This window comes from Eptesicus fuscus, chromosome 15 (assembly GCF_027574615.1).
Source record: "Eptesicus fuscus isolate TK198812 chromosome 15, DD_ASM_mEF_20220401, whole genome shotgun sequence".
NCBI lineage: Eukaryota > Metazoa > Chordata > Mammalia > Chiroptera > Vespertilionidae > Eptesicus > Eptesicus fuscus.
Genome location: NC_072487.1, coordinates 36,239,679 through 36,266,833, shown reverse-complemented (window position 1 = coordinate 36,266,833; position 27,155 = coordinate 36,239,679). Strand labels below are relative to the sequence as shown.

At 48.1% G+C, this 27,155-nt stretch overlaps 2 protein-coding genes, 1 long non-coding RNA gene and 1 other non-coding gene across 5 annotated transcripts in view; 1 reads left to right on the top strand and 3 right to left on the bottom strand.

The window, feature by feature from the left end:
* Positions 1–1,117, bottom strand: part of LOC114231719 (uncharacterized) — a 53,825-nt gene extending 52,708 nt beyond the window's left edge. Inside the window, exon 1 of the mRNA XM_054727189.1 lies at positions 59–1,117. Coding sequence (XP_054583164.1) covers positions 461–1,117 — 657 coding nt within the window. The 3' untranslated portion in view covers positions 59–460. The remainder of the gene's footprint in view (positions 1–58) is intronic.
* Positions 1,116–26,101, top strand: KLF9 (KLF transcription factor 9). Of its 2 annotated transcripts, XR_008558288.1 has the most exons (3): positions 1,116–1,620; positions 12,856–13,230; positions 25,621–25,681. XR_008558288.1 is itself a non-coding variant. In XM_008142105.3 (2 exons), the coding sequence occupies exons 1-2, from the start codon at positions 1,116–1,118 to the stop codon at positions 25,848–25,850; spliced, it is 735 nt and encodes a 244-aa protein (XP_008140327.1). In that variant the 3' UTR covers positions 25,851–26,101. The 2 variants fall into 2 exon arrangements, 1 of the variants encoding a protein (XP_008140327.1); XM_008142105.3 differs by lacking the exon at positions 12,856–13,230 and having other exon boundaries at positions 25,621–26,101.
* On the bottom strand, positions 11,590–12,512 carry LOC129151637 (uncharacterized). The gene is made up of 2 exons (XR_008558289.1): positions 12,189–12,512; positions 11,590–11,984 (listed from the first exon to the last, which is right to left on the bottom strand). It is a non-coding gene; the product is annotated as an uncharacterized LOC129151637 (long non-coding RNA).
* Positions 23,302–23,405, bottom strand: LOC114231737 (U6 spliceosomal RNA). The gene has a single exon (XR_003617737.2). It is a non-coding gene; the product is annotated as a U6 spliceosomal RNA (small nuclear RNA).
* Positions 26,102–27,155: the final 1,054 nt, after the last annotated feature.

Below are 27,155 nucleotides of genomic sequence, written 5' to 3'. Positions count from 1 at the left end.
GCTTTCGGAACGCCCTCCTGATTGGCTGAGCCAATGTCAGTGACATCAACCAACTTACTTTTCATTGGAAGGCTGGTTGCTGGGACTGTAGCGTTTGCAGGAAGTCACTTAACTGTTTGCAAGCTGGAAAAGCCGCACCAGAAGTTCTCTTTGGCCACAAGAAGGGGCGCAACCGACTAGGGAACCTAGGGGAACGTGAGTCCCACTGCTCCGCAAGCTGGGACGGAGCCAGGAGGCCTGGGCCGGCTAACCGGACCTAGAAGGCACTCCCGAAGACCAGTGCCAGCTCCTTGCCAGCCCCCGGGCTGTTACCCTTTTAAATGTCAGCGTTCGGGGCTGTAGGGGTAGCACGAGGCACCGAAACCGAACAGTCGGATTGGCCGCACGCCTCGGCTCTAGACGCACCTCTCCACCAAAAGGCCCTCCTGACTGGCAGGGGGAGAAAGTAAACAGAGTTGAATCACCCTCCCCACTGGCCAATTGCAGGGGGTTTAGATTGTGACGTGATGGGATTCTGCGAAATTGTTACTGAGCAAGAGAATGCCGAAACGGTGCGGACCGGCCAGAGCAGGGGCTCAGAAACCGTCCGGGGACTCTGGGGGGGAAAGTGTCTCTTAGACGTGGCGCTTGGTCCGACCCTTGCCACCCGCGTCGGGGTGGTCGGGTGAATGTCCTGGGTCTTTGACTCCAGGGAGAGGCGGAGGAGGGCGTGTACCTCTCTTGCAGTTTCCTCTCCCGGCGCCTCGGGGGCGTATTCGGTCGAATAAACTTGCGGCCGCCACGTGTGGCACCTTTCCAAGGAAGCCGGCTCGGAGCGGTGGGCGCGCCCGTCGGGGGGGATCGCGCGAGCGCAGGACAGCGCGGCAGCCAGAGGCGGCGGCGCGGGCGGCGGAGCTCGGGACCGTGGCGGCTGCGTGCGGAGGCGCTGCCGGTTACGTAAAGATGAGGGGCTGAGGTCGCCTCGGCGCTCCTGCGAGTCGGAAGCGCCCTGCGCCCCCGCCCCCTTGGCCGCCGCGCCGCGTTCGTCGTCCGAGGCCAGGGCAGGGTGAGCCGAACCTCCGCAGCCACCGCCAAGTTCGACCGCGCCGCCGGGGGCTGCTTTGTCGCCCTGCACCATGTCCTCGGCCGCCTACATGGACTTCGTGGCTGCCCAGTGTCTGGTTTCCATTTCGAACCGCGCTGCGGTGCCGGAGCATGGGGGCGCTCCCGACGCCGAGCGACTGCGACTACCTGAGCGCGAGGTGACCAAGGAGCACGGCGACCCGGGGGACACCTGGAAGGATTACTGCACCCTGGTCACCATCGCCAAGAGCCTGTTGGACCTGAACAAGTACCGACCCATCCAGACCCCCTCGGTGTGCAGCGACAGTCTGGAGAGTCCGGATGAGGATATGGGATCCGATAGCGACGTGACCACCGAATCTGGGTCGAGTCCTTCCCACAGCCCGGAGGAGAGACAGGATCCTGGCGGCGCGCCCAGCCCGCTCTCCCTCCTCCACCCTGGAGTGGCTGCGAAGGGGAAACACGCCTCCGAAAAGAGGCACAAGTGCCCCTACAGTGGCTGTGGGAAAGTCTATGGAAAATCCTCCCATCTCAAAGCCCATTACAGAGTGCATACAGGTTAGCGGCGTCTCCCTCTCCCGCCGGCCTCCGGGGTTGGTTCACCTTTGGCCCGGCGGCGTTCCCGGGCGTTAAGGACACCACACTTAGCCTAAAGGGTGCGAACGTTTTGGATGAGATGCTGTTTAACTCTTTACATAGTTGAGCCGTGTAGCCACGGGCAAGCTCACTCTCCTTAATTGTGCCCAGCCCCTGGGAGCCTCGGAGAGCGTTCAACGGGCGGACCGAGTGAGTGCTGGGTGCTGGGTGCTGGGTGCTGGGTGCTCGCCCCGGTGCCTGGCTTCGCGGGAAGTGGTGCTGCCCCGCCCCCAGGACTCCCGCACCCGGCGATGTTGGGGCCACCCTCCTGGAGCAGAGGCTGTGGCGGGGGCGGGGGTGGGGGTGGGGGTGGGGGCGAGCCAAATGGCGTACCTTTTATCTGGTTGTCTTGTGGGATTGCAGGGAAGTGGCCAAAAACCTGGGAGAAGCGGCACGCTTTTCGTGGATGGAACCTTTTAAGGATGACTAAGGACTCATTTAGCTGTGCGCCTGCTACTTTTCAGGGATTGCCAAGGTGGTTTTAAATTTGGCCAAGAGTCCCCAGGGAGGGTTAAAATAACACTGCTTCAGGCAGCAGAGGGGTTTGATGGAGTCATGGTTGGTGGGTTAACTTCAGGACTGGTTAGCTGCGTTCAGGAGGGAGATTTCAGAGCTGATTTCCTCCCTCTGCCCTCCCCCAGCCCTCCTCCACGTGACTTCGGTTCACCCTCCACCCTGAACCCAGCAGTTAGGGAGGAGGAGGAGGTGTGGTCCTTGCTGGAGGTCATGGCTGGGGAATGACTGTTGAAACGTTCCGGAGGCCCCAAGAAACGGTCCCTTCGAGGGAGAGCAAAGGGCAGGGCTGGGCGGACGAATGTGGCTAAAAAAGACATCTTGCGGGGTAACGCGGGCTTTGGAGGCGGGGGTCAGTCAGCCAGTGCTGTTGGGTCTGTGGAACATGCGGAGGAAGTTGGGGAGCGCTGACCCTGGGCCGTGCTGCCTCACCATCTGTAGTGAGGTTGGCTTTACAGCTGCTCTTCTGACAAGGAAGCACAGGGCTGGTCTTCCCAGCGAGCGCCTTTCCCCTCTGTCCTAGGGCACCCCTTTTAGAAGGTGGTCATTTTTGTGTTATTTTTGGCACGTTTACGATAAGCTCTCCCCCCACCCCTACCCTCCCGGCCTGTGGTTTTTAAAATGATCATTGGTTGATTTTGTTTTGTTTTGCTTTTTAAAGGTAAGGCTGCATGTCTGCATCTCCTATCTTATTTCCTTTGGAAAATGCTCCTGGTGGAGGTGGCCGCTGGCACAGGAGTAAAACAGTTTCCTTCGTGGCTAATGCAAAACCGGGTTCTGTTTGGGGCTGTGCTCTAGGCTGCCATAAAACAGCACATTTTAAAGTTCGCGTCTGTATGGCTGGTGACAGACACGTGCCTGAATGGGGGGATGTGACCTTTCATGTGGCTTGCCAGGGGTGAAAATGGGGTGTATTCAGGGAGGGTGTTACCAACAGCTGTTCGGCGGGCCTGGCAGTGTCAGCCATGTTCCCGGAGTTGGGTTGTTCACATGGACACCCACTGCCACCTTGAGCAAAGGCACGTTCTCCTTCAGGGAGCTGCCCAGTTGTGCCGCTGGGGAGGCCTGCGGTGCTTCTGTGGGAGCTGACCGGAGTCTCCCTGACACAGGGAAAAAAGACCCCCCCCCCACATTCCGGACCATCGGGCTGAGGGATTTTTCTCAGGCATTTCTAGAAATGGCTGCTTATGTGTGCGTGCATGCGTGGTGCTCTTTAATTCTCCATACAGCAAGTCAGCTCAGCTGTTTCAGGAGAACCTTTCACACAGTCAGGAGTGGAAAACGAAGTGAAATGTTAGTCCCGTTTTAAATGCTACCGTCAGTCTTTTGAAACTAGCGATATGGTGATGGCAGGTGTCTTGTTTATGTTCCGGGGCTCTGTCATACCAGGACATGGTAGAACAAAACCTCAGCGTCTAAATATTGTCAGAGGGTACTCCAGCTGGAAAGAAAAAAAAAAGGCTACTTTTAAATAAGAGACCTGTAGGAGTTTCCTGCATTCCCAAGTTTCAGATGGAGCTTCCTGTTAGGTCATTGGGGTGGGGTAAGGAGCTCCCTGATGTTCCTCCTGCTGGTATTACTAGTAAATCCAGAAGGTGGATGGGAGATACGGTTGGAATGTGTGCATTCTGTGAAGATGATAAGAGCTATAATTCCAGCCACACCCCCTGCTCGGTGTGGCCCAGCCACAATCCCTTAGGCTGCTCGCTCACTTCCTATAGAGCCTCCTCCTACTGCTGCTGCCACTTCCATAGAACCAGAGGCTTAGAAGTTGAGTCATTTAGATAAAATTGCATTTAATTCAGTACAGCTATAGCGTCCTAGGAGAAAAGATGCTTTTGAGGTAGGCTGAGCTGCGCTCTGATTTGTCCTGTGGTTTCCCAGTTGTGAGACCTTCAGCAAGTTACTGGATTTCAGAGTTTGCAAGGCCTGCGGCTGAATTTGCTTTGCCTATCTGTTTGCCTTGGCCAGCACATGGTTTAAGAAACTTAATTAGTTACCAGTATCTAGAAATCAGAGGATTTCAGCACAAATCCAGATTTCTGGCTTCTCTGGAAAAATCGAACGATCTGGCAGTACTGGGCCTGAATTCCTGCTTAGCAACCATTGGCTTGAGCTGATCTTTTTGTGGGGCAGTACCCCTTGTTTTTAATCATTTACATCTTCTCTGTTGGCATTTAAGTTTGCAACCTCTGCTTTATACGAGCCTCAGTTTCTTATTCAACAAAACAGGGCAGTATCACTGAACTAAACGGTTCTTGTGCAAAGATAAGGTAATATCGATAAAGCACTTAATAGGATTCGACACACAGTGGTCCCTCAAGAAATGCTGGGTCTTCCAGTTTGTGTGATTAGGGGTCTTCAAAATTAGGAAACAGGATGAAGTTTTTTTAAATTGTTAGCTTACATTTTCTAATACTAGGCTCAGTTTGTTTTTCTTCAGCCTCTAGATCAGATACCTTCTCAGGTGATGTACCTCTGAAGGTTAAGCAGTAGATCCATGGTTAATCTGAAAAAAAAAGTACAACAAATACACTCTTTTTTCCAGACATTTTAGGCACTTTGTAATGTTTCATATGAACAATTAGACATGTTGGAGTACTTTGCCTGAAAACATATCGAGCACATTATCTGAAAATGCAGCCAGTGTTTAGTTGATCCTGGCACACCACCGCAGATTCACACCCAGGTCACTGCCCCCCCCCTCACAGTCCCCGAATACACACACACTCCCCAACCTCCCAGTATACACCCCAAACTAGCCTCCACAAACATCCACTCAAACCCACTTACCCCCCATACCTACTCCTTGTACCTGTGCCCCTTCAACCCTCCCACGAGCACTTATAAAAAGTTTACCCCATCTTGGCTGAGCGGCTCAGTTCTTTGGAGTGTCATTCCATACACCAAAGTTGGTGGTGTGATTCCTGGTCAGGGCAAATGCCTAAGTTTTGGGTTTGATCCCTGATCGGGGTGTTTATTGATCCATGTTTCTCACATCAATATTTCTCTCTCTTATTTCTCTCTCTCTCTAAAATTAATTAAAAATAAAAAACCCACCCAGCCCTGGACAGTGTGTTCAGTGGTTAGTGCACAGGCAGGCACACTGAAAGGTCGTGGGTTTGATTTCTGGTCAACGGCAGTACCTGGGTTGCAGGTCAATCCCCAGCCTGGTTGGGGCAGCCATCAATGCCTCTCACATTGATTATTTCACCATCGTTCTCTGTCTCTTTCTTCCTCTCCCTCCCTTCCACTCTTTAAAAATCAATGGGAAAATATCCTCAGGTGAGGATTAACACAATAACACCACAAATACATATCCTCAGGTGAGGATTTTAAGAGAATTATCCCATTTCCTGACATTGCGGTCACCCTGTACATAGAATATACGTATGTTGGGGGTGGGGAGTATCGTTGGGGGAAAAAATACAAATTCCAGGTCAAAAGTCATCAGAACTGCCTGATGTGGAGTCGCCCTAGGCTGACATCTCAATGATCGAAACCTTAGGCCTTATTTCCATGCCAGCTGCAATTTTACTCTCTTTGGTGGGACTTAAGTCATCTGTCCTCTCTTGGTGACAACAGGTTAAGCTTGGTAACACTGTTTACAGGATCCTGAAAATTGGAAAGCCCCAAATCCCAGCCATCACACTCCAGTTCTGCAGAAAAGAATTTTTTTTAAACTTTTTTTTTTTTTTTAAGTAGGGCAGAAGGAAGTTTATGTGCAACAAGGAGAGACGAGCTGTAAACACCCCAGGAGTGGCTGCTTCTGTTTCTCCTTAACGCCGTTTGCACATTTCCCTGCAATATTTAGACTATCTGGCTGAAGGGACCCGAATACCCCCCACCGTGGCAGTTACCTGCCGATATGGGAAATAGATTTTCTGGCCTCTCTAAGAATGTCCAACTCTAACTCTGCTGGGATGTTCCTTCCCTGAGACTAAAGTTTTTAGATTTTGCTTCTATATGCCAGGCTTGCTCTATACCTCTTGTGCTCTTCTCCCTTCATGACTGCTAAAACCTTTAGAGTCAGTGGTTTGGTTCAGGAGAATCTAGTGCCATCACAGGTGTGAGAAGGACCCACTTAACACTGCCCAGGAGGCAGGGGCTCAGGAACAGGGCCAGGTCTTCCTGTGGCCACAGCCCTAGGCTAGGAGCCTAATCTCAGAAGTGGGCTACAGGCCGCCCGTTAACTAGCCCCTGCCCAGTCTTGACCACCTTCTCTTCTCGTGAGACATTCTCCCCGCCCCACCCCTCTTTACAGAGGACTTCCTAAAGTGACCTGGAATGATATTTCATAGCCTGACAGACTTCATCCAAGATAGATTCACAACTAAGCCTGGGTGGGGCTTATACAGATAGGTTTTTGTTGGTTTGTTTGTTTGTTTGTTAATCCTCGCCCGAGGATATTTTTCCATTGATTTTTTTAGAGAGATTGGAAGGTAGGGGGAGAGACAGACCGGGAGAGAAACGTCCATGTGAGAGAGATGCATTAATTGGTTGCTTCCCTCACCTGCCCTGACCAGGGCTGGGGATTGCGTCTGCGACTGAGGTCTGTGGCTGGAATCGAACCCAGGACCCTTCAGTCTGTGGCCCAACGCTCTATTCACACTAAGCAAAACTGGCCAAGGCTACAGATAGTTTTTCTACCATTTTTTTTCCCATTTTCTCTCCCTTAAGGAGACTTTAGACACCTTTTCCCATAATTGTTCTCCCCCCACTACATTTTAGTATATTGTAGAGCCATCAATATACTGTGCCCCTTTAGAAGGCCACAAACCACTGTAATAGCCGAGATTTTTTTCACCTGCCAAAGATCTAATTTTTGGCCCCTTAGGGGCAATAACCCCCCCCCCCCCCCCACACACACACACACAGTCTCATGTATCCATGTAGGAAAAAATAAAAATCTACATTCGAGGAGAGAGCAAAGGGCTGCAGTGGCTTCTAGCTGCACAGGATGATGGTTTCTAAGGACTGCAAGGATGTCCCAAGGGGATTGCTCTTGGTTTTCCAACAAGAGGTTAAAATTCCCTTGATTCCAAGGAAAGAAGGCCCAGCCCGCTGTTGGAATCTCACCCAGGGGATGAAGGACTGCTGGGGAAGGACAGAGGTGGGAGGGACCAGCTGCTGCTTGGCCTCACTCCCCCTGTCCATCATCTGCCATCTAGCTGCCCAGGGCAGAGAAAGTGGGGTTGCCTAGAAAAGCTTCAGCTGCTGGCAGGTTTGCTGTTTCACAACAGAAAATACAAGTGGAGTAGAATTGCAGAGAAAAAACACATTGTTTTCCTTGATTCTCCTCTCAAATCCTCTGTGAGTGGGGAGAAGAGAGTGGGAAGGGGTGCAAGTGGGGCTCAGGTTGGGGAGGGAGATACCAGAGTAAATATTTTTTGATGTTTTGATGGTAACACTCAGTTACCATACTTTGAGGCAAAGATGTGTCACCTGAGGGAAATGCATTCTTAGACTCTGAACATGAGGGTCCGATTTACGTTCCTGTCTCAATTGTTGACGCTTATCCAGTGAACATCTGTGAGAAATTCCCAGACTGAACTTCCCAGGGAGAGAAACATTGTAGGACATACTGGGAAAGTGGCTGGCAATGGTCTTCCTTAATAAGTTCATTGAGAAGGAAAGTGGGTGGATGATTTCCCAGTACTTACTTTCAGTAGCCCCTGAAACAACTCGACATGCCCTGGTTAGAGTAGGCTTTCCAACCCACCCATGTGATTTTGAAAGCCTGGTGATCATTAGCATTCTTGATTTAAAACAAAACAAAACACCACAGCATCATCATTTTAATTAGTCTTGACTTCCAAATTTTCCGGGTTCCTCTACCCCCCTTGGCTGTTCTCAGGCTTGGAGAAAAAGCTTGCAGCATTCCAGGCCTTTGCTGCTTCAGTCCTCCCCCACATCCGACCCTCCCACCTTTTCCTAATGTCTCTCCAGCAGGCCCAGCTCCCACTGAAGAGCGTAAATTAGTGCCTAGTAATGGTACAAAGGCACTTTCTGTTTCTATGCAACACACGCAAAAAGGAGGGGCGAAAGGGAGAAGAAGAAAAACACCCCACAGACAGTTAAAAAGGAAAAGGAATGGGATCCTCTGCTGTGGTCTCTGAGCGATCCTGCCTCTCACTCCTCCCCACATCTGATGGCAAGTTAGTCACAGGCCTGGGCCTGACTGAGAGCGCTTGGTGGCAGCAGTTGTCGGTATCAAAAGAATAGAATTTGGAGGTTGGAATTGACCTTGAGAGGTCATCACATCCATCATCTTGTCTCTAAAAAAGCAGATGCCCACCCTCTCAGATAGATGGGGATTGTTCCGGTTAATCATTTCAAGAGCCCTGGATGGTTTGGTAGTGCGCCCCCAGGGTTCAGAAGCTGACTTTGCCTTGACCAGCATGTGACATTGGACATAGCACTGACTCGCCCTGAGCCCCAGTGTCCTCAGCAGCTCAGTGAGGGCCCCAGGCACCCCGAAGGGCGGAGCTAAAGGCCCGAGTTAGGGCCGTGTGGAGATGGCCCTTGGTCGTGAGTTCTTTGCAGCTCTTTGATTTGAATGCTTTCCCACCATGGTCTCCTGAGGATTTCAGTTTGTGGTAAACTTTGTTGTTGTTGTTTAATTTAACCCTGGTTTAAAGATCTGCTTTGAATTAACCAAATTAACTGAGTAAAAGGGCAGCAGTGGAGTCCGCGCTGGACCTCTGCCCTCTTATTATGTATCATATACTCTGTGAAACCGCCCACAGCCCAGCGCCTGAGAGACTTCCTACTCCTCCCTTCCTGGAGCCCTCCTGAAACTTGAATACCTTTTTGGTGCCTTAAGGCCCAGAGTACACATTTGTTTTAGCCAGGCCTCAAGCAGTCCCCTCAGCAAATGATAGGACTAACATTATTCATAGGGAAGGCCGTCCCCACGAAAGGAGTGAGGTGCATCCATTTTTGATGCGTGGGATATTCCCAGGCATTTATTTCCATTGGTGCTTACAGCCCACGCTTATGAAGGTGTGCCCCCGGGCTTCCCTTTCAGTCTCCGTTTGTCGTGACCTGTGCTAGCTTTTGGAATCCTGAGGTGAGAACTGATTATCTGGATCTGGGATCTAAAGGTTCTAGAGCTGCAAGAACCAGTTAGCTCTCCATCTAAGCCCAGGGCCTTTGAATGTTTTTCTTTTAATGAAATTGAGAATGATCACAAATTTGAACAGGAGAATGGAATTCATCCCTGATGGACCCTTTTTTAAAAAGTGAGGACAGCCTCAGAGAGTTTGGCTCAGTGGATGGAACATTGACCAGCGGACTGAAGGGTCCCGGGCTCCATTCTGGTCCAGGGATGTGGTTGCAGGCTCCATCCCAGGGCACATGTGGGAGGCAACCAATCGATGTGTCTCTCTGACATCGATGTTTCTCTCTCTCTCTGTCTCTTCCCCTACCTTCCACTCTCTAAGAATCAATGGAAAGATGAGGATTAATAAAAAAAAAAAATTGAGGACATTATTTAAATAGATTAAAATAAAGAGACGGGAGCTTAAGTCAAACAAAATTAATGACAAGGATCTGAAATACAGGCATTAGTAGTATTTGAATTAAACAAACTTTGAACATTTTTCAGTGTTTGAAAACCACTGAAAAAGTGAGTTTCTGTGGTTTTGGAAGTGAGTACCTCCTGGAGCAGCTGACTTGAACCAAAGTGGGAACCAGTGGGGCAGACAGGGGTACAGAAATCCTGCCTGAGAATTATAGACATTTCAGACCTGGAAGAAACCTTACTTTGTTCAAAAAGCAAAAGGGGAAAAAAGCACTCACATCTCTCCCTTCCAAGGATCCAGCTTTGGTGAGAGAGAGGCAGTCAGAAAAGAAGAGTGAAGCCTGTGATGAAGAGACCAGGCCCCTCGAAGGAACTTGAGGAGAGAGGCCTTTATCTGCAGGAAGAGCGGTTAGAGCAGTGGTCCCCAACCTTTCTGTGGCCATGCCCCACCTAAGCATGTCTAAAATCCTGATGCCCCCCTGTGACATATAATTCTTATTATTCAAATAGTGAACTCCTATTCATGTGGAAGAAGCTTAAAAGGCCATTAACTTGGTCTAAACAAGCTTCCAAAGAACATGGCATCCATGAAAGAGAAAAATAAAAGAACGAAAGGACAGTTGAAGTACTGAGGAAGAAATCACCAAGAAATTGTTAAACAAATAATATGAAGTGATGGGAAAAAATAGCAAATAAAGTTTCAAAACATAATAGAGAACTGAAATATATAAATATGTCACAATATATATTTATATACTGAATATGAGGACCCTAGAACCATAAGAAATGTAAAATATTCACGTTAATAATTCATTCTCGAATTGCCCCCCTTAAAAATCAAATTGCCCCCCTGTGGGGCATGTGTCCCACGTTGGGAACCACTGGGTTAGAGCATGGGCTTTCCGGTCCCTCCAAGAACCTTGTGTTCAAATCCTGCCTCTGCCACTCTAATGATGAAGACTTTTTGAGCCTCAGTTTTCCCATCTGTAAAATGGAGCTCAGTTCATTTTATTATTGGGTTTGTTATAAGACTTAATTCAAATGAGTTATTTAAAGCATTTAGAACAGTGTCCCCATTTACTGAATATTATAATTTAAGAAAATTAACGTGTTGCTCAGAAAGCCCTTGTTTCTAGAATTTTTGTTTGAAGTTCCAGATTAATCCAGCAGCAGCTCATTCATTTAAATAATATTTATTTATTGAGTGACTGTTACATATAAAGAGCTGTGTTAGATATTTATAGCTGGCACTGTGAATGTTGTGAATGAATAATAGTAATAATAACAGTAATAAGTTAAATTATTAATATTAATAGTAATAATAGTACTAATAACAGTAACATTACCATTTATTATATGTCAAGTTCCAACCCAAATGGTTGACATTGTCACATTTAAACTCCCAGAAGTTCTGTGAGATAGGAAGGTACTCATATTTCTCATTTTATAGGAGGCGTTAGACTTGGAGTTGGTTAACTTAGCCCAAGGTTACTCGGGAACTTTCCTAGTATGTTTCTAGGTGGCTGGAGTCGTGCATGTATGGTGGTGGGCCTGGACCTCTTGGGTTTCTGCCAGTGGGAAGAGACCCTGAGTTTTACATGGCTCTCTTGGATTTGGCTCTAACGCTACCATTCTTTAGCTCTCTACTCTTGTGTTCTAACTCTGGCTTGTGGTTAGTTCTTATGAACCTTAGAAATATCGGTAGAAATCTTGGACTTGGATCAAACCTGTCCTGTCTTTTCCAATAGTTACCCAGAATCTACTTCCTTCCCGTTGAAAAAGACCCTGGTTCCGGGCACAGAGCTGTCTTAGTCAGGATCCTTGGATGTAAGCAACAGACTCCAATCTTGGACTGGCTTAATAAAAAATAGAACTTTATTGGTTCAGATTACCAACACATCTGGGGTAGCTCTAGTTACAGGTGTCTCTAGATACAGGTACTCAGTGTCTGTCTCTCTCCCCGGCTCAGCTTTGCTGTCTTTTGCTTTGGCTTCATTCAGGGGCAGGCTGTCGCTGAATGGCAGTGAGATGGCTGACGGCAGTTCCAGACTCCCATCCTCTCAGTTCAGACAGTTCCCCTTTCCTAACGATCCCAGCAAAGTCCCAGGCGTCACGCTCCAGACCTGGGTTAGATGTTGCGCCTTTCTCTGAACTCGGTCACCGTGGCATGGACGGGTCACATGCAATGTCTAGGGCTGTGGGGTCACCTCTGGAGTTGCACCGACGCAGAGTGAGGAAGGTGTGGTTCCTAAAAGGAAATTTGAGGTGTGTTGTTTATTACCCCAAAGAGGCAATGGATGCCAGACAAAACCAACAACCAGTCACTCTGTCTGCCCATTTAGAATTACAAGCAGGATGTTCCAAAGAGCAGATTTTGACCCAAATGAGAGACAGATTAGTATGACATTTTCTCTCCATATTTTTCTTCCCTTTGAAGAGAAAGGGCTCTGACCTGTCTCTGGAGGTCAGCCTCAAGTTGGGCCACCAGTGCTGGGCTGAATCGTCGCAGTAAACACAGAGGATTTCAACATGTATGTCTCGTGCTCAGGCTCATCACTGTAGACCTACTTCAGTGGGTGTTCTGGAAGCCGGTACCCGAAGCCTCACCGGGAACAAGTATAACAAACAGCCGTGTGATCAGTAGTGCCATTCACTCGGCCTTAATTCCAATCGTCCGTCCATTTTAATGCCCAGGACGGCTGTCACCCTCTGTGCTAATAGATAAAGGCCACATCTTTATACAGATGAGCTGTTTATTTGGCAAAGCCCACCGGGACTCAGAAGTCTATTTAGTTGTGCGTAATGCCCAACAAAAACACCATAATAAATCATAAGGGGCACAAATTAGATCTTCAAAAACACATCACAATGACCTAAGTCCCCGTGCTGCCATAATTCTACAGCAGTTTTGTACCGTTGCCGTTTCAACGAAAACAAGCAGCGTGACAACCAGACAGCTGGCTCTCCCTCTTTCGCGTTGCACATCATGCCCGTGGCCAGCCACAGAATGCCTGTCTGGTGAGCATTATCCCACGGAGGCGGAGCTTCCCAGCACGAAAGAAACATGGGCTGTGCCCCTCCAACCTGAGTCATTTTTTCTCATTGTCCTCCTTGCCCAGAAATGTCGAAACGCTGCCCAGGAACGCCTGCTCGGGGCGAGCTGGGGACGTCAGGCCGGGGGCTGTTCGGTGAAGGTTGGATGCTCGCTCAGACCTGCCATTCTTTGTGGTCGTTAATGACAGGCGCCAGGCAAGACTAATTAGTGGCTCGCTTCACTAAGGCTTGAAACACGGTTTGACAATGGCCTCTGTGGCATGTGTGAGGAGGACCTGGGGTGATCGCAGCCTTCCTCTGTGCCAGCTGTGTACAGAGGTGAAGCCCAGAGAGGAAACGCTGGAAACACATGCTGGTGGAGCATCCCTAGTGACGGAGAGCCGCAGCCTGGCTGGCAGGTAGAGTGGGCGTTCATTAACCAGACACCAGTCTCCTCTCCGGTACGTTCCTCTTTTGCCCATTGTCCTTTCCGAGCCAAAGGCTCCGGCTTTCTGGAGAGCAGCTGTCCCCAGACTGGAAGCTGTGGATGCTACAAATCATTTTACCCAAGTGCACAAATGGAAAGGTTAACCTTGTGTTCACTAAGGAGGCCAAAAGTCTCCGTGGCCCTTGCAAAGCAGCTATGCCTGTTGCGTAAGAGCTTCCCGGTCACGAGCCTGGGAGTGCAAAGAGTAAGCTGTCCGTAACCACACTGAGTTTTCAAGCCCCTTCACCCCCCCACCCCATTTCTGCTGTGAATGCAAGAACTTTACCTTGGCAGTTCAGGGTCTCTCAGTCCTCTTTTGGGTGCAGTTTGCAAAATTAGAGTTCTCTCTCCCTCCCCCTTTGCCTTGCTTTTCCCTGGGTAGCCATCTATTATTTGTTAGGCAAGAGGCTCACCTCTGATTCTGGCATGATGGGAGGGTTGTCCGTGTGGCATGCCATCCTTCGACAAGGTGGTCTCCCCTGGGGCGCCACGCACCGGCTGGGGCCCGGCTTCTGACATGCTGACCTCCCCTCCCGAAGAGAGCCTCTGCGCAGTGGCTCCGGGTGTTAGATCCTTGTCCTCTGCGACTCAGTCCTCCTGTGGCCTTTTCCCCAGTGCTTGGTCTTGGGCTCAGGAACACATTAAGAACAGACATTTGGCCCAGACCGGTTTGGCTCAGTGGATAGAGCGTCGGCCTGCGGACTCAAGGGTCCCAGGTTCGATTCTGGTCAAGGGCATGTACCTTGGTTGCGGGCACATCCCCAGTAGGGGGTGTGCAAGAGGCAGCTGATCGATGTTTCTCTCTCATCGATGTTTCTAGCTCTCTATCCCTCTCTCTTCCTCTCTGTAAAAAATCAATAAAATATATTAAAAAAAAATTTATAAAAAGAACAGACATTTGGCCCGGCCGGCGTGGCTCAGTGGTTGAGTGTTGACCTATAAACCAGGAGGTCACAGTTTGAGTCCCTGTCGGGGCACATGCCCCAGTTGCGGGGCTCTGTCCCCAGTGTGGGGTGTGCAGGAGGCAGCTGGTCAGTGATTCTCTCTCATCATTGATGTTTCTCTCTCTCCCTCTCCCCTCCTCTCTGAAATCAATAAGGATATATTAAAAAAACAAAAAACACAGCCATTTGGAAGGGTGCAGAGCTGGAGGCATGCACTGAGACCCTTCTCTCAGCGGGGCAACCCAGCTCCTCTCACCTGAGTCGTTGTGGGGACTTCCCTGGGGGGCTCTACTGGCTCCGGACAGGCTGTGGGCCAGGTGGCTCTGGGCCTGCCCAAGCCTGTTTCTAAAAGGAGAGAGAGAAGGCCAGCTCCTCTTAGAGACCTGTGCATCTGTTCTCTACACACAGCCCCTCTCCTCTCTCTTTCCCTACAGCCCAGGTCTTGGCAGGAAACTCTGGCCAATCAAGAGAGCTGCTTTACCTTTTTAAAACTCTATTTTTGAAACTTAAAGCTCAACAGCAGCTGATTTGTTATCAACTGGCTCTGCCCTCCCCGAGGCCATGCACCTGGGGAGTCAGAGAATTAGGAAAACATGCCCTAGAGGCTCTCTCTGCACCTGTTAGGGCCTTTTCTCTTCTTTCCCTTCGGCTCTTGTTTTGTGCTCAAACTGAAGGAGGGATTTGACAACCGGTTCCAATCTCAGGGTGTCCTTGGGGACATCACCTGCCCTCCGAGTCGGCTTTGTCTGCAACAGGACAGGTTTGAATTCGATGGTCATAAAAATCACCCAAAACGCAAAGATTCTAAGAATCTATGTTCTCAGGATAGTTTTGCCATCCAACACGTATATCCGTTCATTGTTTAGTGCCTGGTAGGTTTATTTATTATTTCTCTTTTCCGCAAATAACCGGGAAGAAGCATCATAGTCTGAGATGGCAGGAAGATTGTGGGCCTGGGAATCAGCTGATCTGGGCCTGGGCCTGGCTGTGGGGAGGTCACTTCACCTCTTTGCTGGTTCCGAGTTGCTGAGATGGGGGCCTTGTAACTGAGACACCAAGACATACCTCTGGCTGTGCTGAGAACCCAAAGAGCCAAGAGTCTGTGGTCTGCCATCTTTCTCTGAGGTCCCAGCCCCGGAGCTGCCCCGCGGATCAGTTGAGGTTGGGGGCGTACTAGCACTCCTCGGACAGGCTTGCTTCCTGGACAGCTTGCTCCAGCGAGGAAGTGCCGGGTGCCAGGTTACAGACACACACCCACTTCCCGGTGCAGAACCTAAAGTATGGGCCAGCTGCCTTCCACAGATCAACACGGGCCGGGAAGGAAAATCACACATCCAAACTCTATAGTGACTCTGTTGTATCAACACATACCGTGTAAAGGGAAGCCAGGTCACACAGGAGGGGCTCAGAGAGGGGCCAGGAGCAAATGGGATTACGATGGGGTGGCATTCAGACAGGATTACTCTTCCAAAGCTTACCAAGTGTTTTCATTTTTCCAGAACATCTACATGTGTAGGTGGTAATATTTTGGGCAAACAGGAAGGCTTTGATTTCTCGGTATTTTTAGTCCAGTAGGAATGGGAGTGATTTGTGTAGGGAAATGTAGGAATGCCGGTACCCATAGATGGCCTACATACCTCCTCTGTCGAGTGTGTGGGTGCGCCTGCACTTGAGAGTAATGGAATTGAAACTGTAAAGCAAAGGCTCACGTTTTTTTTGTACCTGCAAGTCACGTCGCTTTGCTGTAGGTAATGGGGACAGAAGATAATGGGCAAGGGGCACCGAAGGCCTGGGGTCAGGGCAGTGTGTGTGTGTGTGTGTGTGTGTGTGTGTGTGTGTGGACATGTGCCTCCCCATCCTCATCCGTGAGGAATGCTGTGTTGGTCTTGGCTTTCTGCGTCTGCACGCTCTTGTCCCCAGCTTCCTAATGGGGACACTCCTTGGTGGGGCAGCCCTGCTGTTCCTGTCTGTGTGACTCCCGTATCTGAAGGCAGATTCCTGTCTGTATTCTGTGGGCCATTTTCCTTTCACATATAGAAAAAGGAGGAGAGGGGGAGGTGGAGGAGGAGTGAGAAAACAGATGTAGCTTGTTCTGAAAGTTTCTCACTTTCTAACAATTTATTTGAGAAAGACACAGAATGATGCCTCTTCTTTCTTTGGTCTTTTTTTTTTTTTCTCCTCTTTTTAAAAATATATATATTTTTCTCTCATTATTGATTAAGGTATTACATATGTGTCCTTATCCCTCCATCCCCCCACTCATGCCCTCACCCCCCTGGTGACTGTGTCCATTGGTTAGGCTTATATGCATGTATGCAAGTCCTTTGGTTGATCCTTTCTTTGGTCTTGAACACTGGAGTGTCCCAGTAATTTCTAGAAAGTAAATCCTCTCCATTCCCCACGATTACATAATCCATTCTTGGGAAAATTTAAACTCAGGCACGCCGTTGTTTCTTTTGTTTTCTGTAAGACTTTTTTCCTGACTTTTTCTCATTATAAATTCGTACTTACTGTTTTAAAAAATTAGAAAATATAGGGGGAAATTTCAGAAAGAAGTTACCCTTTGTCCCCTTACCTGTAGATAACTACTGTCACATTTTGTATATTTGTTCCCAGGATTTTCTCTCTCCATACATGTCCACATACTAGTATGTACACTGCAGATTGTACTCTTTTCACTTAGCAACATACTGCTAACATCTTTCCATCTCATTGTCACAACCTAGTACTTTTTTAACAGATACATATTATTCCACTGTTTGGTTACACTTATAACTACTAAACCAGTTCCTTATTGTTACACATTAATTTAATTTAATTTATTTATTTATTTATTTATTTATTTATTTTTTACAGAGAGGAAGGGAGAGGGATAGAGAGTTAGAAACATCGATGAGAGAGAAACATCCATCAGCTGCCTCCTGCACACCCCCTACTGGGGCTCGAGCCTGCAATCAAGGTACAGGCCCTTGACTGGAATCGAACCCGGGACCCTTCAGTCCGGGGACCGACGCTCTATCCACTGAGCCAAACCGGTTAGGGCTATTGTTACACATTTAAATTATCAAGGTTTATCTTTTATGAACAATGCTGATATCCCTATATATTTTTGTGTTCCCATCTAATTATTACCAAAAACAATTCCTAGACAAAGATATTGCCATCTGGCCCTGGATCAATTATAAGACCCATCTGTGCAATAGAGGGCCAATTTCCTCATGCCTCCACCAGTGAAAGGTATATGAACACACTGTAACATCTTCACCAGCCTGATAAACATTTCATTGGTGTTTTAATTAGTATGCTTTGATTACTTGTGAGATTGAATATATTTTTATATATTTATTAGCCGTTAGTGTATAACTTATTTGCATCCTTGCTCAATTTTATTAAATTGGGCTACTCATTTTGATTTGCAAGTGTCCTTTTTATATTACAGATTTAAACCTTTTGTTATATGTTGCAGTTTCCTTCATTAGTTCACTGTTTTAGTCCTGAAATTTCTTTGAAATAAGTTTTTTATGTATTTCAAAATTATCCATTAAATAGGATTTTGCCTTTGATTTCAAGTTTAGAAAGTCTCCCCATTCCAGGATTCTAAAAATGTGCATCTATATTTCCTTTTACCTTTATAGTTTAATTCTTTTTACATTTACATATATAGCCCATTGGGAATTTATTTAAAAATAGAAGGAAGGGATCCAGATCTATTTTTTTCCCCAATATATTTTATTGATTTTTTACAGAGAGGAAGGGAGAGGGATAGAGAGTTAGAAACATCATTGAGAGAGAAACATCGATCAGCTGCCTCCTGCACACTCCCTACTGTAGATGTGCCCACAACCAAGGTACATGGCTTTGACTAGAATCGAACCTGGGATCTTTCAGTCCGCAGGCCGACACTCTATCCACTGAGCCAAACCAGTTAGGGCCAGATGTAATTTTTAAAAACCTGATGTCTATGCCATTTATCGAATTAAACATCCTTTTATTCACAGAGTTGCAGTGTCCCAACCCTGTAGAGTCTGAGTTTATTTTCAGACTCAAGGCTGCTCCACTGAGTTGCCTCTTCCTGTGCTAGCATCACACCATCTTAATTATTGCAGCTTTAATCATACATTTTAATAACTGGTGTTGCAAGTGCTCACTTATTATTATTCTAATGCAAAAGTTCCTTGGCAAGTTGAGCATACTTATTCTTGCAAATGAACTTTAGAATAATTTTGTCAAGTTCAAGAACAAAAGATTTCTATGGGGTGTGTTAATTTCATAGAAGAATTTGTACAGAATTGCCATATTCTCACCGTTGAGTCTTAGCGGCCAAGAGCTGGGAAATGTTCCGTTTGTTTGCTTTCTTTTAAATTAGGGTTTTCTTCATGCAGGTCCTGAATTTTTGTTGTTAAGCTTATCCTGACTAGCTTTGGTTAGCATATAAGAAAACCATTGCTCTTTTGTATCCTTACTCCTATGAATGCATTTTTAATTTATGTTAGTTTTTCAGTTATTTATCTTGGGCTTTCCAAATAGAAAGTTGTATCGACTGAACAATTCCTATTTCACTTCCTGTTTTCACAATTTGCTTCTTATTCTGTTTACTAGTTGCACTCACTAACATTTTCTGAACAACATTAAATGGCAGCGACGGTGGGGGCGGGTGTCCACCCGTGCTTTGAGTTTGACTTTATTTTACAATTGACCTTGCTGGGGAAAGGTTTCAGGTCTGTGTTTTTGTGTGTTGTTTTTTTTAATCCAGTTAAGGAACTATTTTTCTATTTTCCTACAAGTTAAATACTATTTTGTATTTGTTAGGGCAAGATGTGTGTGTGGGTGAGTGCGGGTGTATTAGCCTCTTAAAATGGGGAATAGTATCAATATGACTCCCTAATATCAAATTATCCTTTTATCTCTGGATATGATACTTGCTTTATTTGCAATAAAAAAAAATACTGCTCTTTTTCAAGAGGCAGCCTTGATTTTGTAGATCTGTGAGTAGCTATCATCCTTAATTGGCATTTTTAGAGTTCTGTTCTGAAAAGGAGGTCTAGTTCCCTTAGATTCGGTTTACTAGATGGGGTTACTTTTGCTAGAGGCAATGGAAGCTTCAGAGTTTGTATTTTTAAGGTTTTTGATTTATTGGTTTGGAGAGAGAGAGGGAGAGAGATACACGCATCACTGTGTTGTTTCTTTTTTTTAAAATATATTTTATTGATTTTTTACAGAGAGGAAGAGAGAGGGATAGAGAGTTAGAAACATCGATGAGAGAGAAACATCGATCAGCTGCTTCCTGCACACCCCCTACTGGGGATGTGCCCGCAACCAAGGTACATGCCCTTGACCGGAATCGAACCTGGGACCTTTCAGTCCGCAGGCCGACGCTCTATCCATTGAGCTAAACCAGTTAGGGCAACTGTGTTGTTTCACTTACTGATGCATACATTGGTTGATTCTTGCATGTGTCATGACTAGGGATCAAATTGGCCCGTTGGGATCACCTTGGCCCGTTGGGATGACACTCTAGCCAACTGAGCTACCTGAACAGGGCTAGAGTTTGTGTATTTAACCTTCTTGCCTCTGTTAAGGTTAGCCCATTTTAGGCACCTTCTGTGGAACTGTGAAGGGAAGGGTGAGAAGAACCAGGTGGGAAAGGAGAGTATTGAGAGCATAGGCCACCCTGACCCCAGGCCAGGACCTCAGGGGCAGCCTGTCACAACCCAGGGGGCCTGGACGGGGCTGGGTGTGTGCAGTTAGCAATCCCCCCACGTGTGCCTTTCCCCCTTTACATGGAGGACTCAACGCTGTTCATCTCAAGACTTGACTGAGAAGAATAAGCTTCACTTGGTGTGGGCATACTAATCACCTGGTGGAGTGCAGGCTCCTCCTGGAAAGCAGTGAGCCATCCTTTGTGCTAACTAGGCAAGCACATCGCCGGCAGGCTCCACTCCCCTTCTCCCGAACCCACTGGAGGCCCGGGAGACGTCCGGAGGCCTGGCCTGTCTCTGCTAAGAGAGTCTTTTACACATTTGCTGCAGTGTTCAGGAGCGGTTTCGGTCAGGTTTATTTTATGCTCTGAGCCGAGTCTGTCAGTGAGAGGTGCTTAGCTTGTCGCTGAAAGGGGAGGGGAGTGCCATATAAATAATGGAAGTGTGGAGAAACTTGGGCTGTTAACAGCTCTGCTCCAGTAACGCAGAGTTGATCGTGTCACTGCCGCTGGGTGTGTTTTCCTGCGAAGGCCAGAAATAAAGCACTGGTACGTGTCTGTTCCTCTTCCTTCCTCCCAGGAGGATGGTAACGCTCTCATTAATACCAGAGACAAGCTTAAATATTCTTTAATTGATAATTGATTCCCGGGTATGATTTGTTCGGCACGAAGAAGGCTAACCATTCTTTTGGGGGCCTTAGCCCTGAGCTGAAAGAAGGGACCGGACTGGGTCTCCCTCTAGCTGCAGGATGCAGGGCACCCCATCGCCGCTCAGGCCTCCTTCCTCCCCTGCACGTCATCTCGGGTCCCCTTCCACCTGAAATTCTGTTCCTTCCCTACAGATGATTTCCCCATTCCATACTTGTCTAGGTGTAAAGCCTGTATCATTTTCCAGATGATAACCTTGTTGTGTGTTTGTCATTGACGAGCATGCTGAAATGTATCCCATAGTAGGTTGTACGCAAACTCTCTGTGGGGCCAAAGAGTTGGCGATGTTAAAGGGCTCCAAATTCTGAGTCCCAGGAAGGATCCAGGGTCTCTTGCACAGACCCGGCTTGGCCAGCACACGGTGTTACAGAGGGTTGAACTGAATGCCTTTCGTAGGGAAAAGCACTTTCCAGTTGGATCCCACCATGACCCATGATCTCATACGCCTGGCATTTCACCCATTTTTATTGTGTGTCTGGCTCCTGAAGACACTGGATTTACACCAGGTGCAAGTTCACCTCTTCAGACGGAGATCAGGGGTCAGCCAGCTTCCTGTAAAGGACCCGGCGGTAAATATTCTCTGCTCTGTGAGCCACACGATCTCTGTCGCAACTCCTCAACCCTGCGTTGTCGTGGAGACACAGCTGTGGATGATACACACATGAGCCTGGCAGGGTCCCAGTTCAACTTTGTATACGGATGTAAACTGCATAGAACTCTCTCCTGTCACACAATATTGATTCTTTTGATTTCTCTCCCTCATCCCCCGCCCCCGAACCATTTTGTAAAAAGCAAATCTAAGAATGGTGGTTAGCCCATTCTTAGCCGGTGGACTTGACATGAGTCGAACAAAGGCTGCTGTTGACTGGCTTGTGCTGGGCTCTGTCTTCTCCCTGGGACACTCAGGGGTCAGGATGCTAGGCCAGTGGCAGCATCTGGGTTAGAAGCAGGGAGAGCTATTGCACGAAGACAACTGTGAGGGTCGGTGAGTAGATCGTAGCCAGAAGGGCGATGGAAAGTGCATTCAGTGGGAATGGACCCTGATCACAGTTGAAATATACGTAAACTGTGAGCATCCATACTTAATAGTTCTCCTGTGTATGCAGCTGACTTGGGCTTCCTGACAGTTTTCCCCTCGCTGTCACTCCCACAAAACCCCCCTCCTACAGAGAGTGCGCCTGATTTCTTTTATGATCCTAGCACACGGCAGGGTGGGCTTCTGGTCCATTTTTCTCCACATAGAGACAGATCCATCCCACTAAATTAACCTCCTCTCATGACTCACCTGGAAGAAGCATGTGCCAGCGAGTAAGCTAAACCACCTGACCACGGCCCCAAGAAAACGGCGCCTGGTGGGTTCTGTCCTAACCAACACTGAGGGAGCACTGCCCTTTCCTCTCACCGAGCTGTGGAGAGGGGGCTCCAGTAGGACAGAGCAGGGAGGGTGTTCTGTTGTTTGTTTTGGTTTTCACAACTTACCACTCTCTGGATTATTATCCTTTATTATATATATATTTTAACACAGCGTGTTTGAAAGAACATTTCTCCCGCAGACACATCATTGGGCTTAGAGAGGACTTGGCTGCTGTCTGAGTCTGGAGGAGCGCAGGAGTCTTACCCGGGCATCCGGGAACTTCTGAGCAGGCTTTGGTCATGTGAGCAACCTGGAGGATGAACATACTCCACACACACACACACACACACACACACACACACACACACACACACACAGTTGAAGCAGTTACTGAATGTTTGGCAGCACAGTAGCACCACAGTCAGATGTGACATCGTCTTTGCCCTAGGAAGCTCAACCTTGTTGGGTTGTGACAACCTGCACTTCGCCTTCTGCCCGGAGTTCTGCTGAACTGGGTGGAAATGCCATTTAATCCAACAAAAGCGGCACACTGTAGTTTCCAACTCCACGTGGTTGAGTTTTTCAGAGTTCAGTGTGAAGCCCTTTGCTTTTTTGTTTGTTTTGTCCCTACCAGAGCCGCTGCGCATCCTCCGGCACTGTTAACCCTCCCGCTCACCCACCTTGGGTGGGCCTCGGCCTTTATCGGTTTGCTGTCGCCTTTTGCTGTTGTGGGTTTTCAGCCCAGAGCTCAGTGAGAGCTTACACCTAGACCCCCCCGTATAGTGAATTTCCCTGTGGTAGTCCCCTTCTCAGTTTCCCTTTCTTTGGTTTTAGTTACCCACGGGCAATAGCGGTCTGACAATATTAAGTGGAATATTCTAGAAATAAAGAATTCATACGTTGTAAATTGTGTACGTCGTGGGCAGTGTGTTGACTACTCTGCTGTGTGCATCATTCCGTCTTAGATGTGAATCATCTCTTGGTCCATAGTGTCTACACTCCATGCCTGCTCGTCACTCAGTGACCATCTCAGTTATCAGTAGACTGTCCCAGTGTGGCAGTGATGGCGTTCAAGTTACCCTTATTTATTTTATTTTATGTTATTATTATTTTTTTTATTTTTAAAATATATTTTATTGATTTTTTTTTTACAGAGAGGAAGGGAGAAGGATAGAGAGTTAGAAACATCGATCAGCTGCCTCTTGCACAACCCCTACTGGGGATGTGCCCGCAACCAAAGGTACATGCCCTTGACTGGAATCGAACCTGGGACCCCTCAGTCCGCAGGCCAACACTCTATCCACTGAGCCAAACCAGTCAGGGCTTATTTTATTATTATTTTTAAATATGGAACACTTCACGAATTTGCGTGTCATCCTTGTGCAGGGCCCATGCTAATCTCTGTATCGTTCCAATTTTAGTATATGTGCTGCCGAAGCGAGCACAAGTTACCCTTGTTTTGGTTAATAATGGCCCCAGAGTGCAGGAATAGTGATGCTGGCAATTCAGATCTGCTGAAGAGAAGCTGTAAAGTGTATGTATAGGGGGGAAAACATAGTATATAGTATATATAGGGTTTGGTACTATTCGGAACCCCATGGGGGTCTTGTAACATATCCCTGTGGATAGGAGGAGGGCTATTGAATACAGATTGGTTTTGCCCACTTGGGGTTTCCCACAGAGCAGGTAGGTTGGAGAGGTTGTGAAGACCATTGCTCTGCTCAGAGGACAGCAGATAAAACCTTAGTCATGTAGAGCAGTCACAAGGTGATGGGGGTTTTGCCTTGTGGTTGTTACCATTATTTCTGCACCTCTGGCACAGGTGAGGAGGAGCTGGGGAAGAAGGAAAACCTTTGGGCGATTCAGTCACACCACGCTGGACAGCTCCCAGCCTTTGGAGCCTCTGGGTTCCGGGAAGGTGGGGACCAGAGCGAGAAAAGATTCCCTCCTCACACTGCAGAGGAGTGTCTGGGAGTTTTCTGTGTAAACCAGGCGTTGTGTGCCTGAGCCCATGAAACAGCTGCTTTGGGCTGTGCTTGGAAAGGTGTGAAGAGCAGGCTGGCGCTTGGAGCTAGAGGAGCCAGCAAGACTCTTAACTTAGCTCGTTCTGCCTTTCTGCTGTGTGTCCCCCAAACATGAACCCAGTCCCTCCCCTGCCATTCTGGGGGGGTCAGGAGGCCCCTGATGCTGGCCTGACCATGTCTGGAAGGCAAGGTTTAGCTGCATTTTTCAAGGGACACAGACAATAATGTGAATTTGAGGAAAGCAACTAGGATGGGGAGGGATGTGGAGCCACTGTCGAGTGTTACGCCTCTGTTTCCTCATCTGTAAAATGGGCCACCTCCGTGGGGTGTCCTGTGAGATTTCAGTGAGATAATGCTCTTAGCTCTGTGCCTGCACTTTTAGGTTAATTATTGTAGAATAATGTTGGTTCTTCTTCTGTGAGAAATATGGAAGACACTCAGATTGTTTAGTCTAGACAGGGAAAGATTAGAGAAAGATATGTGAGCTGTCTTTAGATATTTAGAGGATTATTATGTGGCAGAGGGAACAACCTTATTTTTAGATTGAAGAAAATATGACTATAAAATATGGCCTTCGCAGGGAGGCAGATTTTACTTCAACGGGCGTGTGTGACGGAGATGCTGAGGAGCAGCAGGCTGGCTCTGCGTACGGGGCTCCCAGTCACCAGCCTTGCCCTCGGGAGCCCGGGGAGATGCTGCCCCGGGTGGGAGGTCAGTTGGCCCAGACGCCTCCGTTCTCGTCCATCTCTGGGGTGCCATGAAATTCAGCAAAGGCCTGAGTTTTTGACTCCTCTGGGAGAACTCATGAAGCCGGCAACAGCGTACCATAAACCAGAACGAAGAATTCCCAAGGCTCCTGGGGATCCATTGGGTACAAAACAGCAAGCTCATTTGCTTAGAGATGATTCTCAGCTATTCCTTCCTGGTGCCAGCTTTCTAGGGCTGCCTTAGCTGAGCACCACAGCCTGGGCAGCCTCAACAACAGAAGCTTCTTTCTCTCCGTTTGAGGGGCTAGCCGTCCAGGATTAAGGTGTTTGACAGGTTTCTACTGAGGGTTCTCTCTCCCTGGCTTGGAGATGCCTGTCTTCTCCCAGTGTCTTTGCATGGTCTTTCCTCTGTGTCTGTGTCCTAATCTCCTCTTCTTTTTTTTTTTTTTAAATGTTTTTATTGAGAGAGGGAGGGAGAGGAAGAGAGAATCATTGATGTGAGAGAGATACTTCGTTCAGCTGCCTCCTGCACGCCCCCTACTGGGGACGGAGCCCGCAGGTGCTCTGACTGGGAATGGAACCGGGGACCTTTTGGTGCACGGGAGGTCGCCCCACCAACTGAGCCCCACAGGCCAGGGCATCACCTCTTCTTACAAGGACACCAGTCATTGGCTTAGGACCCAGCCTCCTGGCCTCATTTAACCTTAACTATTTCTTCAAAGACCTTATCTCCAAATGCAGCCACATTCTCAGGAACGGGGGGGGTGAGGACTTCAACCTCTGCATCAGGGGAGGGTGTGGGGGGCACATAATCCATCCTGTAACACTTACATGCAAGGGGTTTGCCCGTTGGGTCATCGGGATTGTTGATCATCACCAGCCTTCAGAGTTTCTGTCACGTGTCCTTGAAACGGTCTCTTGTCTCTTAGGTGAACGGCCCTTCCCCTGCACGTGGCCAGACTGCCTTAAAAAGTTCTCCCGCTCCGACGAGCTGACCCGCCACTACCGGACCCACACCGGGGAGAAGCAGTTCCGCTGCCCGCTCTGCGAGAAGCGCTTCATGAGGAGCGACCACCTCACCAAGCACGCCCGGCGCCACACCGAGTTCCACCCCAGCATGATCAAGCGATCCAAAAAGGCCCTGGCCAGCCCTTTGTGAGGTGCTACCCGCGGGAGCCAGGGAGGGACCGGCCCGGAAAGACACGACGACTCCCCACACACGGACAGACACGCGGAAACCAAGCCCGAGAGGCACGCTGCCAGCACAGGAAGCCCTGCTCTTTGGTCAATATTCTGATTTTCCCTCTCCCCGCATTGTTTTTAAAAAGCACATTGTGGCCCAAGGGAACTCCGAACCGCCTCTGACTTTTGGAGGAAAATCAAAATTTTTTTTTCTCCTTTATTTTTTTTTGGGGGGGGTGGGGGGGGGTGGGAGGGTGATCGTGGGTGGGGAGAAGGGGGTTCGGCCAAGGCTGGGGCAGAATTTTAAAGATTCGACACTGGTGTACATATGTCTGACGGGGTGAGTTGACCTGTGGCATCACAGTGATTCCGGGCCCTTTCTGCTTGCTGTCTCTCAGAATTGTTTTTGTAAACCTTTTAATGTAATGACGAGTGTGCTTCGGTTTCTTTAGCAAAACCACTCTCTTGAATCACGTTAACTTTTGAGACACAAACGCCATAGCACAGCTGTCTTTACGCAAGCAAGAGCACACCTCCTCCAGCATGACCTGTCATCTCCAGACTTGGAAACAAACACGTTACTTATAGTCCATGGGTAAGCTGTCTGAATTTATACTAACCAAGACAAACCTTGGAAAGGTTACACTAAGGACAGAACTTTTAAACCTTGCTTTGTATGAATTGTACTTTCCGAACATAAGCTGCACTTTAATTTGTAATGCAGAGGATGAGTAAGTTACGTTCATGCTTTAAGGATAGAAGCAGACATTCCTTTTGGAACGACGTTATAATCTGCTTATTTTACAGTATACACGTTTCCCTAGGAAATCACAGAGGGTGTGAGGGCAGAATCTATGCAATAGATGCTGAAGGAGAAGGAGGGTAGGTTGTTTTTTTTTTTGTTGTTGTTGTTTTTTAAATAATTTAAAAAGAACAAACAGAATTTTGACTCTATTAACTTTTCCAAATTTTCCGATGCTTTTAGTTCACACCACCTTGTTGTACCATAATGCCACGCAGGGAGAGGGCTTTGACTCTGGTGGGTTTTATTTGAATGGATGCCTAACAGTAGCTAGCTCTGGTAACACCTATGTTTTTTTGAGGGGCGGGGGGGGGGGAAGGTGTGTTGGCCTCCTTCCCGCGTTCCTACAAAACTCCCACTAACAGGTGCAAGAGTTATGTAAAACGAAAAGGGAGCTGAGCTGTGAAAAGAAAAACGTACCCCTATAAGCAGTGAGCGCCAAGGGGAAAATACCACGATGATCTCAGAGGAGACCGCCGC